This window comes from Salmo salar, chromosome ssa28, assembly GCF_905237065.1.
Source record: "Salmo salar chromosome ssa28, Ssal_v3.1, whole genome shotgun sequence".
Lineage (NCBI taxonomy): Eukaryota > Metazoa > Chordata > Actinopteri > Salmoniformes > Salmonidae > Salmo > Salmo salar.
In genome coordinates, this window is record NC_059469.1 from 7504629 (window position 1) to 7517003 (window position 12375).

At 44.5% G+C, this 12375-nt stretch overlaps 1 protein-coding gene across 9 annotated transcripts in view; it reads right to left on the bottom strand.

Moving 5' to 3' along the window:
- pcdh15b (protocadherin-related 15b) overlaps positions 1-12375 on the bottom strand; it is a 214516-nt gene that overhangs the window by 10506 nt on the left and 191635 nt on the right. For 8 of the 9 annotated variants that reach the window (XM_014179329.2, XM_014179328.2, XM_014179323.2 and 5 more), the window contains 3 exons: positions 11495-11713; positions 10818-10826; positions 10370-10480 (listed from right to left, as the gene is read on the bottom strand). In XM_014179329.2, coding sequence (XP_014034804.2) covers positions 10370-10480; positions 10818-10826; positions 11495-11713 — 339 coding nt within the window. Of the gene's footprint in view, positions 1-1824; positions 4667-7544; positions 7551-10369; positions 10481-10817; positions 10827-11494; positions 11714-12375 lie in introns of those variants that run through there. The other variant, XM_014179325.2, reaches the window with a different exon arrangement.

The following is a 12375-nucleotide window of genomic DNA, read 5'->3' on the forward strand; positions in this document are numbered from 1 at the left end:
AGTAGTGATTCCGTTAGTGCTTTAGTTCTAGTAGTCTGGCCTTGCCTCTCTGTGTGAGAGACTACCTTTCCAAAAGTATACTTGAATCCCATTCAATGAAACTGGTGGGTTGGTATTACACATTGTGTATAACACCATTATTGAAATAGAGTGTGTACACCTAACACGTGTAACAAATAGAAATGATTCTACAAGCCAAGATATGGCAGCCCCTCTCACCTCAATCACTATCAAAGAGCAGAGCAGAGAACTCAAGTTTCCCTCTGACTTTATACATGGTGTAACTTTATTTGAAAGGCATTTACATAACGCAGTAGACTTCAATATTGCAGAGTGTGTCTGTGTGTGTGTGTATGTGTGTGACTGCATGAGGGAAGATCTAGGCTAGTCAAGAAGATGTAGAAGAAGAAAGGAGAAATGAGAGAGAGAGAGACCATGTGGTGTGCGAGCGAGCAAAGCTTTATAGAACACATATACAGTTCATTCTGAAAGTATTCAGACCCCTTGACTTTTCCACATTGTGTTACGTTACAGCCTTAACCTAAAATTGATTAAATAAATCAAAATATTCATCAAAATAAAAATCAGAAATTACTTATTTACATAAGTATTCAGACCCTTTGCTATGAGACTCGAAATTGAGCTCAGATGCATCCTGTTTCCATTGTTCATCCTTGATGTTTCTGCAACTTGAATGGAGTGCACATGTGGTAAATTCAATAGATTGACTATGATTTGTAAAGGCACACACCTGTCAATATAAGGTCCCACAGTTGACAGTGCATGTCAGAGCAAAAACCAAGCCATGAGGTCAAAGGAATTGTCTGTAGAGCTCAGAGACAGGATTGTGACAGAGACAGTGGCCTCCATCATTCTTAAATGGAAGAAGTTTGGAACCACCAAGACTTTCCTAGAGCTGGCCGCCTGGCTAAACTGCGCATTTGGGGGAGAGGGGCCTTGTTCAGGGAGGTGACCAAGAACCCGATGGTTACTCTGACAGAGCTCCAGAGTTCCTCTGTGGAGATGGGAATACCTTCCAGAAGGACAACCATCTCTGCAGCACTCCACCAATCAGGCCTTTATTGTAGAGTGGCCAGACGGAAGCAACTCCTCAGTAAAAGGCACATGACAGCCCACTTGGAGTTTGCCAAAAGGCACCTAAAGGACTCTCAGACCATGAGAAACAAGACTCTCTGGTCTGATGAAACCAAGATTGAACTCTTTGGCCTGAATGCCAAGAGTCACGTCGGAGGAAACCTGCCTCCATCCCTACGGTGAAGCATAGTGGTGGCAAGCATCATGCTGTTTTTCAGCAGCAGGGACTGGGAGACTGGTCAGGATCAAGGGAAAGATTAACGGAGCAAATTACAAAGATCCTTGATGAAAACCTGCTTCAGAGCACTCAGGACCTCAGACTGGGGCAAAGGTTCACCTTCCAACAGGACAATGACCCTAAGCACACAATTAAGACAACGCAGGAGTGGCTTCGGGACAAGTCTCTGAATGTCCTTGAGTGGCCCAGCGAGAGCCCGGACTTGAACCCGATCTAACATCTCTGGAGAGACCTGAAAATAGCTATGCAGCGACACTCCCCATCCAACCTGACAGAGGAGAAGAACTGGAGAAGGTTCCCAAATACAGGTGTGCCAAGCTTGTAGCGTCTTATCCAAAAACACTCAAGACTGTAATCGCTTCCAAAGGTGCATCAACAAAGTACTGAGTAAAGGGTCTGAATACTTATGTATATGTAATTTTCAGTTTTGTATTTTGAATAAATTTGCAACAAAATCTAAACCTGTTTTTGCTTTGTCATTATGGGGTATTGTGTGTAGATTTATGAGGAAAATGGAATCCATTTTAGAATATGCCTGTAATGTAACAAAATGTGGAAAAAGTCAATGGGTCTGAATACTTTACGAATGCAATGTAGTTACTCAGTGGAGTCCCACCAAACCAAAATCGGTTCTGTGAAAGTTCCCAGAACATTCATTAGGTCGCTGCAAATGTTTCCATAACACAAAAACTGTTCAGTCAGGCTTATTATTATAGAATGTTTGTATAAAACATTTGCCTGATGTTGCAAGAACATTCCTAGAAAACATTGAATCTGTTCTTCAAAGGTTCCCAGAATGTTTAATTAGGTTGTGGGAACAGTCTGGAGAGAACATTGTGGGGACATAAAATATGATATGTTTCCAAAACACAAAAACTGTCCAGTTGTGTTGATGATTATAAAATGTTTCTTTTAGGGTAAAAAAAACATTCACCAGATGTTGCAAGACTGTTCCTAGAACACATTTTGTCAGTTCTTTAAAAGGTTCTCAGAATGTTTCATGAGGTGTTTTGGGAACATATCTTTTGTGGTGTCACCACAATGTTCCTACCAGACCGTTACCACAACCTAATGAAACATTCTGGGAACCTTAAAATAATAAATTAAACGTGTTCTGGGAAAACATTACTGGTACATTGTGTTACTACATTACCTGGAAACCTAATGAGAACTTTTGGGGAATGTTCTGTGGTGGTTGTTACAGATGTTAAGCACAATATTATAGTGACCGTTAGGAGAACATTCTAAGGATATTTCATTTACAACATAAAATAAGAAAAATATTTTGTTATCATCCTAACGTTATATAAAACCCTAACTAGAACTTATTGGGAATCTTAGCTAATGTTCTGGGAATGTTCACATTTTGCTGGGGTGTGACTTCAAGGTAATCCAATGTACTGGAGCACTTTCATTATATATCTTTCAGGTCTCAGGTTGGGAAAATTCTCCATTTGGGATTTTGACCATGAGACTCAAAATGGTTAAAATGACTTGAGTGCAATGAATATGATTTTTCCTTTTTATGAGACTGATGGGTAGAATTCTCTATACTCTTTAATCCTTAGGTGACGATAGAATGAAACAATTATAGGCTAACTATAGGCTAAACAACAAAACATCACTAACAATACGTACATCAATAAATAAATATTGATGTATGATCGAGAACAACTCCCTTGAAAAAAATACATGGATGACACACAAACAAAGAAAGAACACAAATGAAAACAAAGATAAAGAATGGAATGTCAAAATTAACAAAAAAATGAAGAAACAGTCAATGAAGAAAGAAAGAGAGAAGAAAGAGAGAGTCACATTGCAGTGGACTGAGAGGGGAAGCGTTTCTCCAGCTCTTCCACTATAGAGTTCATGTTAACGTTTGGTTGGACCTGCACCTGATGTGGCTGTTCTGCAACCGGAGCCTCTGCCTGTATCTCTGTTTTGGTGGGGGCTACAATCTCTGCAGTGTCTAGTACGCCATTTAAAGAGTCCATGGAATCCACAGACCCTCGTGGCCTCAGGGCGCTCCGTGGAAGCATCTGTTTTTTGTCTATTTGACTGTACATATTAGCGACAGATTTCTCGATGTCGGCGATGTTCTGTATGTTCTTCAGGATCCCCTTCAACTCCTTCCTGGGGGGCTGGGGATCGGTGGGGAGGGGCGGCGGGGGAGGGCGCAGGGACACGGGTCTCAGGGTGGTCACAGCGGGCAGGGGGGGGAGCACAAAAGTAGATGGACGATTGAGGGAAGGGGACAGAGGAGGAGGGAGAGGCGGAGGAGGGGGCGGGGCAGGGTTTTTGCCGTAGTTAAGTGGGGGGGATGGATGGGAGTTGGGAGGAGGAGGCGTGGAGGGGGGAAGAGGGGAGTTGGGTGGGGGTGGAGGGGGCACGTCAGGGGGGTCAGGGATGACCTCCAGGTTGACCTCGTAGGGTTCGGTGGAGGCTGAGTTGTAGCTGGAGAAGCTGGAGCTGAACCTGCGCCGGACGGGTGGAGTGGGCTTGTGGCTTGGGGGTGGAGTTCCATCGCTCTGGGTGATAATGATGCAGGGTGGGCCCTCTCTGTCTTGGCCCAGGTGGCGTTCCTCTCTACCCAGGATGGAGCTCACAGAGTGGCGGTGGTGCTGGGGGCTGTCGCTACCCAGGATGGAGCCCAGAGACTGTCGGTCTTCTCTGGCCCGGTGCTGGGGGCTGTCGAACCCCAACCCCATCAGGAAGTCTGGAGAGAGAGACCCCCGGGAGTCCCGACTCTGCCTCTGCTTCATCTCCCTCATGGCCTGCTGCTCAAACTGCCTGGCCTGCTCCTTCACCGACAGGGGCTTAGGCTCCATGTAGGTGCTGCGCCCGAGGTTTCCCCAGTCCAGGCCATCCAGCATGTCCTTACTGTCCTTCAGCTCAGTCTTCAGAATCTCCAGCTCCCATTGCACCGGGTCCATCACCACCTGTCTCCTCAGAGCATCATACATGTCCTTCCTGTGGAGTCTGGAAGGTAGGGTCCAGGAGTGGCCCGAGCCACCAGAGTTGAATCTCAGGAAGGAGTCTCTCAGGCCTTGAGGGGCCTGAGGGGAGTAGGTCCCCAGGAGGTCCATCCTCCTCTGGTGCTTCCCCAGGGTCTCTGGGCTGCTGAGCGTGCCTGTGCCTTCGTCAAACAGGGGGTTCTTGGTGGTTAGGGGGTTCTCGTCCGAGAATAACGTGATGTTGCTCTCGGACTTGGGCATATTGTTGAGGAGGATCCCATTGGCACTGGACTGCTTGTGGGCAGTGATGGCCCGTGCGGCAAATGTGCTTATGAGCCTCTGGCGGTCACCTTCCTCTAGCACACAACGCTTACTCCTGCTTTCATGGAGATGGCAGAAAAGAAAAATACTTTAAATAAAAAAGAGGGAGATAAGGTGTAATGAGACAGTCAGAATGAAGGGATGCAAGAGGAAAGTCATCTATGGGATTCTAGCTAGACAAAATAAGGGCTAATTTCCAAAGAAAAAGGTTGTTTATCTGAGGCTACCATTTATACCTTACTGCCACCAAATAAGCTTACCTACATATCTCCTCTCCTAAAACGTTATGAAGCCAAATGAGACCGCAACTGCCAGACTGACACAATCTACACTGACCAAAAGTATAAATGCAACATGTAAAGTGTTTCATGAGCTGAAACAAAAGATCCCAGACATTTTCCATATGCACAAAAAGCTTATTTCTCTCAAATCTGGTGCACAATTTTTTTACATCCCTGTTACTGGGCATTTTATCCTTTGTCGAGATAATCAATCCACCTGACAGGTGCGGCAGATCAAGAAGCTGATTAAACAGCATGATCATCACACATGCACACTTTGTGCTGAGGACAATTAAAGGCCACTTTAAAATATGAAGTGTTGTTATAAAATACAATGCCACAGATTTCTCAAGTTGAGGGAGCATGCAATGTCCACCAGAGCTGTTGCCAGAGAATTTAATGTTCATTTCTCTAACATCAACGTCGTTTTAGAGAATTTGGCAGTACGTCCAACTGGCCTCACAACCACAGACCATGTATAACCACGCCAGCCCAGGACCTCCACTTCCAGCTTCTTCACCTGCTGGATCATCAGAAAGAGGGGCAGGGGGGTTGTGGCGGGGGGGTGCTGAAGAGTATTTCTGTCCATAACAACACCCCTTTGTAGGGAAAAACAAATTCTGATTGGCTGGGCCAGGCTCCCCAGTGGGTCGGCCTGGCTCCCCAGTGGGTGGGCCTATGCCCTCCCAGGCACACCAATGGCTGTGCCACCTGCCCAGTCATGTGAAATCCATAGATTAGGGTCTAAGGAATTTATTTTAATTCACTGATTTCCTTATATGAACTGTAACTCTGCAAAATCTTTGAAATTATTGCATGTTGCATTTATATTTTTGACAGTAACTGACGAGCAAAACATAGGGAATAGTTCACTCTGGGAAACGATCTACATACAGCTGAAGTCGGAAGTTTACATACACCTTAGCCAAATACATTTAAAGTCCGTTTTTCACTATTCCTGACATTTAATCCTAGTAAATTCCCTGTCTTAGGTCAGTTAGGATCACCACTTTATTTCAAAAATGTGAAATGTCAGAATAATAGTAGAGAGAATGATTTATTTCAGCTTTCATTTCTTTCATCACATTCCCAATTGGTCAGAAGTTTACATACACTCAATTAGTATTTGGTAGCATTGCCTTTTAAATTGTTTAACTTGGGTCAAACATTTCGGGTAGCCTTCCACAAGCTTCCCACAATAAGTTGGGTGACTTTTGGCCCATTCCTCCTGACAGAGCTGGTGTAACTGAGTCAGGTTTGTAGGCCTTGCTCGCACACGCTTTTTCAGTTCTGCCCACAAATTTTCTATGGGATTGAGGTCAGGGCTTTGTGATGGCCACTCCAATACCTTGACTTTGTTGTCCTTAAGCCATTTTGCCACAACTTTGGAAGTATGCTTGGGGTCATTGTCCATTTGGAAGACCCATTTGCGACCAAGCTTTAACTTCCTGACTGATGTCTTGAGATGTTGCATCAATATATCCACGTAATTTCCCTTCCTCATGATGCCATCTATTTTGTGAAATGCACCAGCTCCTCCTGCAGCAAAGCACCCCCACAACATGATGCTGCCACCCCCGTGCTTCACGGTTGGGATGGTGTTCTTCGGCTTGCAATCCTCCCCCTTTTTCCTCTAAACATAATGATGGTCATTATGGTCAAACAGTTCTATTTTGTTTCATCAGACCAGAGGACATTTCTCCAAAAAGTACGATCTTTGTCCCCATGTGCAGTTACAAACCGGAGTCTGGCTTTTTTATGGCGGTTTTGGAGCAGTGGCTTCTTCCTTGCTGAGCGGCCTTTCAGGTTATGTCGATATAGGACTTGTTTTACTGTGGATATAGATACTTTTGTACCCGTTTCCTCCAGCATCTTCACAAGGTCCTTTGCTGTTGTTCTGGGAATGATTTGCACTTTTCGCACCAAAGTACATTCATCTCTAGGAGACAGAACGCCTCTCCTTCCTGAGTGATATGACGGCTGCGTGGTCCCATGGTGGTTATACTTGCGTACTATTGTTTGTACAAATGAACGTGGTACCTTCAGGCATTTGGAAATTGCTCCCAAGGATGAACCAGGTCTACAATTCTTTTTTCTGAGGTCTTGGCTGATTTCTTTCGATTTTCCCATGATGTCAAGCAAAGAGGCACTGAGTTTGAAGGTAGGCCTTGAAATACATCCACAGGTATTTCCAATTGACTCAAATTATGTCAATTAGCCAATCAGAAGCTTCTAAAGCCATGACATCATTTTCTGGATTTTTCCAAGCTGTTTAAAGGCACAGTCAACTTAGTGTATGTAAACTTCTGACCCACAGGAATTGTGATACATTATAAGTGAAATAATCTGTCTGTAAACAATTGTTGGAAAAATTACTTGTGTCATGCACAAAGTAGATGTCCTAACCGACTTGCCAAACCTATAGTTTGTTAACTAGAAATTTGTGGAGTGGTTGAAAAACAAGTTTTAATGACTCCAACCTTAGTGTATGTAAACTTCCGACTTCAACTGTACAATAAAAGGGCCTCCTACATAAATAATAGCCAACAGACACGAAGCGGAAACTAATACTCTAATGAGCAACTGCACAACTTTCACAGCTCACAGATTTTACCCCCGGTTACAACCTAGCGATACAACAGAAGTACTCACTTTAGTCTGGAGGCCAAGGAAGGGAGAATGAGGGAATAAGATAGACAGATGAGTATAGCAGGAAACACAGGGTGAATCAAATAAATGCTATAGGCTGTACAACCAATAATGGCAGAATGAATTATCCGGTGGATGGCTGACCATTGCATTGGTTTTGATCGGATAAGGAGGAAGCTACAACCCAAGAAAACAAAGTGAACACTGAGGGCAATTTGAGCAGCGTACCACACTGATAACCCTAGAATCCAGCCTGCGCTCCATGTACTCAACAGCCTTATCGATCAAATGAATTGTGATTCACCACGGCCCATATGAATAGTGGCTGCATTTACTTTAATGATCTTAAATTGACATTAATTTCCTCCTATTTTTCAAAGAGCTGCCCAGTGTGGTTGGATTTTCTTTACTGTTCAAGATGGACAAAAATCTAAAATAATAAAGATTCCAGATTGTATTCTCCTTGCATATAAAATGATATTATGTTAATGCAGGCGAGCGTATATGGAAGGCAGGAAACTGCTGAGCCATGAAACAGTGATAACAGCTTTGCCCCGAATTACACTGAAACGCAGCATGTCTTTAACCTCCCAGATAAACTTAAAACAATGTCTACAGCAGCGCCTGTTTGACCAGGGAACCCAATCATGGCCAGGGAAATTGGTCCGATTCTAAATCAAAAAGAGAATTTGCAAGAACACTACAGGCCCAGTCTAGGCCTTTCTGCCGCCCTAGGCGAAGCAACAAAAAAATGCCACCATCATATACTGGCAAATCTACAATAGTCCCAGTAAGCAAAATGAATTTTAAAGAAATCTAGAATACATATTTTCCCAGACGTTGAAGTTAGGTAAATTTTAGGTTCTGAATTAAGGTGAAAATTCATATTTTCCAGACATAAAATCCGATTAATTTTCAGTTCTGAAAGAAAGTTGTGTCATTTACAAAGGTCTATTTTTGGATCAAATCAGGGCCGGTCCAGACAGGACCAAATCTGAACCAAACATAGATGTCCAAAAGAGTGGCGCAGCAGTCTAAGGCACTGCATCACAGTGCTAGAGGCATCACTACAGATCCAGGTTCGATCCCGGGCTGTGTCGCAGCCAGTGTCGCACAATTGGCCCAGTCATCCGGGTTTGGGGAGGGTTTGGCCGGGATGTTCCTGTCCCATCACGCTCTAGCGACTCCTGTGGTGGGCCGGACACATGCACGCTGACACGGTCGCCAGGTGTACGGTGTTTCCTTGGACACATTGGTGCGGCTGGCTTCCGGGTTAAGTGAGCAGTGTGTCAAGAAGCAGTGTGGCTTGGCAGGGCCGTGTTTCGGAGGACGCATGGCTCTCGATCTTAGCCTCTCCCGAGTCTGTACGGGAGTTGCAGCGATGGGACAAGACTGTAACTACCAATTGGATACAAACTGAAGACCACTGATCATGACAATGTAGCCCATGAGGTGAAACTTCTAGACATCAGATGTGAGTAGCCTGATTATCATTTTTTGTATGGTGTTTGTTCAAATGTCAGCGCATTTTTTTATTTGATTGGGACCCATTTAGGTTGGGCTATTTAAATCGGAGAAACGTGCATGATGTAAGAATTGTCCATCTCGTTGCATTGCACACATTTTATCTTCAGCCTGTAGGCGACAGCAAAGGCTACATTTTATTTCTACCATATTGTATATCTGCTACATGATTTAGGTTAGATGATTTTTTGACGGAATGTTGATGGAGCGCAGCCACCCGGACAGCTGATGAAACTGTGGGTTTGCACAACCGAAGAATTTCTGCACAAACTGTCAGAAAGCGTCTCAGGGAAGCTAATCTGCGTGCTCGTCGTCCTCACCAGGGTCTTGACCTGACTGCATTTCGGCGTCGTCACCGACTTCAGTGGACAAATGCTCACCTTCGATGGCAACTGGTATGCTGGAGAAGTATGCTCTTCACGGATCACGGTTTCAACTGTACCGGGCAGATGGCAGAGAGCGTGTAAGGGGTCAGGTGGGAGAGCGGTTTGCTGATGTCAACCTTATGAACAGCGTGCCCCATGGTGGCGGTGGGGTATAAGCTACGGACATAATTGCATTTTATTGATTTTATTAATTGCATTTTAGTGATAGAGTGACAAGATCCTGAGGCCCATTGTTGTGCCATTCATCCGCCGCCATCATAAAGTTTCAGCATGATAATGCATGGCCCCATGTCACAAGGATCTGTACACAATTCCTGGAAGCTTAAAACATCCCAGTTCTTCCATGGCCTGTATACTCAGACATGTCACCCATTGAGAATGTTAGGGATGCTCTGGATCAACGTGTACGAGAGCGTGTTCCAGTTCACGACAATATCCAGCAACTTTGCACAGCCATTGAAGAGTGGGACAACATTCCACAGGCCACAATCCATAGCCTGATCAATTCTATGAGCAGGAGATGTGTCGTGCTACATGAGGCAAATGGTGGCCACACCAGATACTGACTGGTTTTCTGATCCAACACACCTACCTTTTTTTAAAGTCTTTGTGACCAACAGATGCATATCTGTATTCCCTGTCATGTGAAATCCATAGATTAGGCCCTATTGAATTTATTTAAAATGACTGATTTCCTTATATGAACTGTAACTCAGTAAAATCTTTGAAATTGTTGCATGTTACGTTTATATTTTTCTTCAGTGTATGTTGTTGGAGGTGCGTCTTGGTCAGGTAAGCTTGGAAAATGCCTCCCTTGTCAATCTTCGGCCGTAGGCTACCGCATAACCCTGCCTGATGGGCGGGCCGGCCCTGAGGACACACATGATGGAATTTGTTGGGATATATCATAACACTTACATGGCACTGTCCCCAAGCTCTTCGTAAAGGTTGTTGGTGGCGGCGCCCACTGATTTGCCTGTAGGGAGGGCCATTTGGATCCGGGCAGTTTTAGCACACTCCGCTTGTCTCCTTTAGTAATACCATGGAGAGAAAGTCAACCAAGTTACGTTAAGTTACAGCATCAGCATATTCGAACAGGACACTGCTACATTATACATGCACGTCGCTTGGTACGCAGTGTCACCATAATATACTCAAATAAACCAATTTTGTCGGCACATTTCTTATTTATAGGCCTCCGACTGCAATATAAGGGAGTGTATAAAAACAGGTTATGCACAATTTATTTGTTTTAGATTTCATTGACTTCCCTGATCCCAAACGTTTACTTTGAAAACAGTGGAATGTGAATGCATGTGTCCAAATAAAGGCAATAGAAATAAGTAATAACGACAATAATACTCACTCTTTGAATCTGTTGATAATGAAAGGAAATGAGAGAGCGGAAAGAAAGAGAAGGGTGTTAGTAATAGCGAAGGGCAAATTACAGACAAAATGCTTCTTATAATCATTGTCTTGATGCAAAAATAAAGAGAGTGAAAGAATTCACTGTAGGTTAAGCCAATTTCCTGAACCTGAGACACCGAAGATGATGACACTGAGGATTCTCTTCTCATCTGTTTAACATCCATCCTTGAATTTGTGACAGCCTTCAGTCTAGCCTTCCCGGCTTAGTTTGCAGGCTCAGAGCAGGGGGGGGGAGAATCTCCCTAAACGGCAACAATCAGTCTGCAGTGTTTGTCTGCTCTGGCATTAATTAATGTGCTTTTACGCTGTATAAATAAACAATTAGGCTGGCTCTCAAAGGCGTTTCCATGGTAAATTGCGGAGTGAAAGCTAGCTTCCTCCTAAAATGATGGTTATTAGGGAGAGCCTCTGGGGGCTGGAGAGCAGGTAGCTTGCTGTCTAAACCCCTGTGTCTACACTACTGTCTCTATCTGCACCAGTACTTGTGGCTGATGCCCTATTCCATATGTCCTGCCCTGTGCCCTAGTCATACTCACATTTCTCACGACCAATTCCCATTTGACACAATGTACTTCCAATAAAGCAACTGAACTTCGAACTGTTCTTTTTACTCACTGCCTGTAGGTGATGATGACGATGAGGATGGCGGGGATGCAGCAGAGGATGATGATGATGGCTAGGGCGAGCAGCGCCCCCTCTGTGTAGCCCACGGTCTGCACGGCCTTCTTCACACTGGTCACCACATCCGGTGTGCGGATCTCTAGGATCCTCCCGCCTCGGCCCAGGTACGGCTGGAACTCCTTGTTGATGTCCAGCAGCTTCCCATCCAGAAACCTTGGATGTAAACAGACAATATATACAGTACAGTTACACACACACGGTCATCCTCATCTTTATCACTACCCATCATCCTCATCGTCAGTCAAAGACGGCCTGGAGTTTTTCCTGATCACCTCAACTGAGCTGACCAGGCCTTCGTCAGGAAAGGTCTCATTGCAAAATGAAGCCCGTTGCCAAAACAAAGACGCTTCTGACAAGTTATTAGAGGAAGGAAAGACAGGATTGCTTCACATCACTCTCTCACGTGAGTATCTTACCTATATAACCACAACATGTAAAGTGTTGGTCCCATGTTTCATGACATTAAATAAAAGATCCCAGAAATGTTCCGTATGCACAAAAATCTTATTTCTCTCAAATGTTGTGCACAAATTTCCCCCAGAGCTGTTGCCAGAGAACTGAATGTTCATTTCTCTAACATTTCAAACATCGTTTTAGATAATTTGGTAGTACGTCCAACCGGACTCACAACCACAGACCACGTGTAACCACACCAGCCCAGGACCTCCACATCTGGCTTCTTCACCTCGCAGATCGTCTGAGACCAGCCACCCAGACAGCTGATGAAACTGAGGAGTATTTCTCTCTGTAATAAAGCCCTTTTGTGGGGAAAAACTCATTTTGATTGGCTGGGCCAGGCTCCCCAGTGGGTGGGT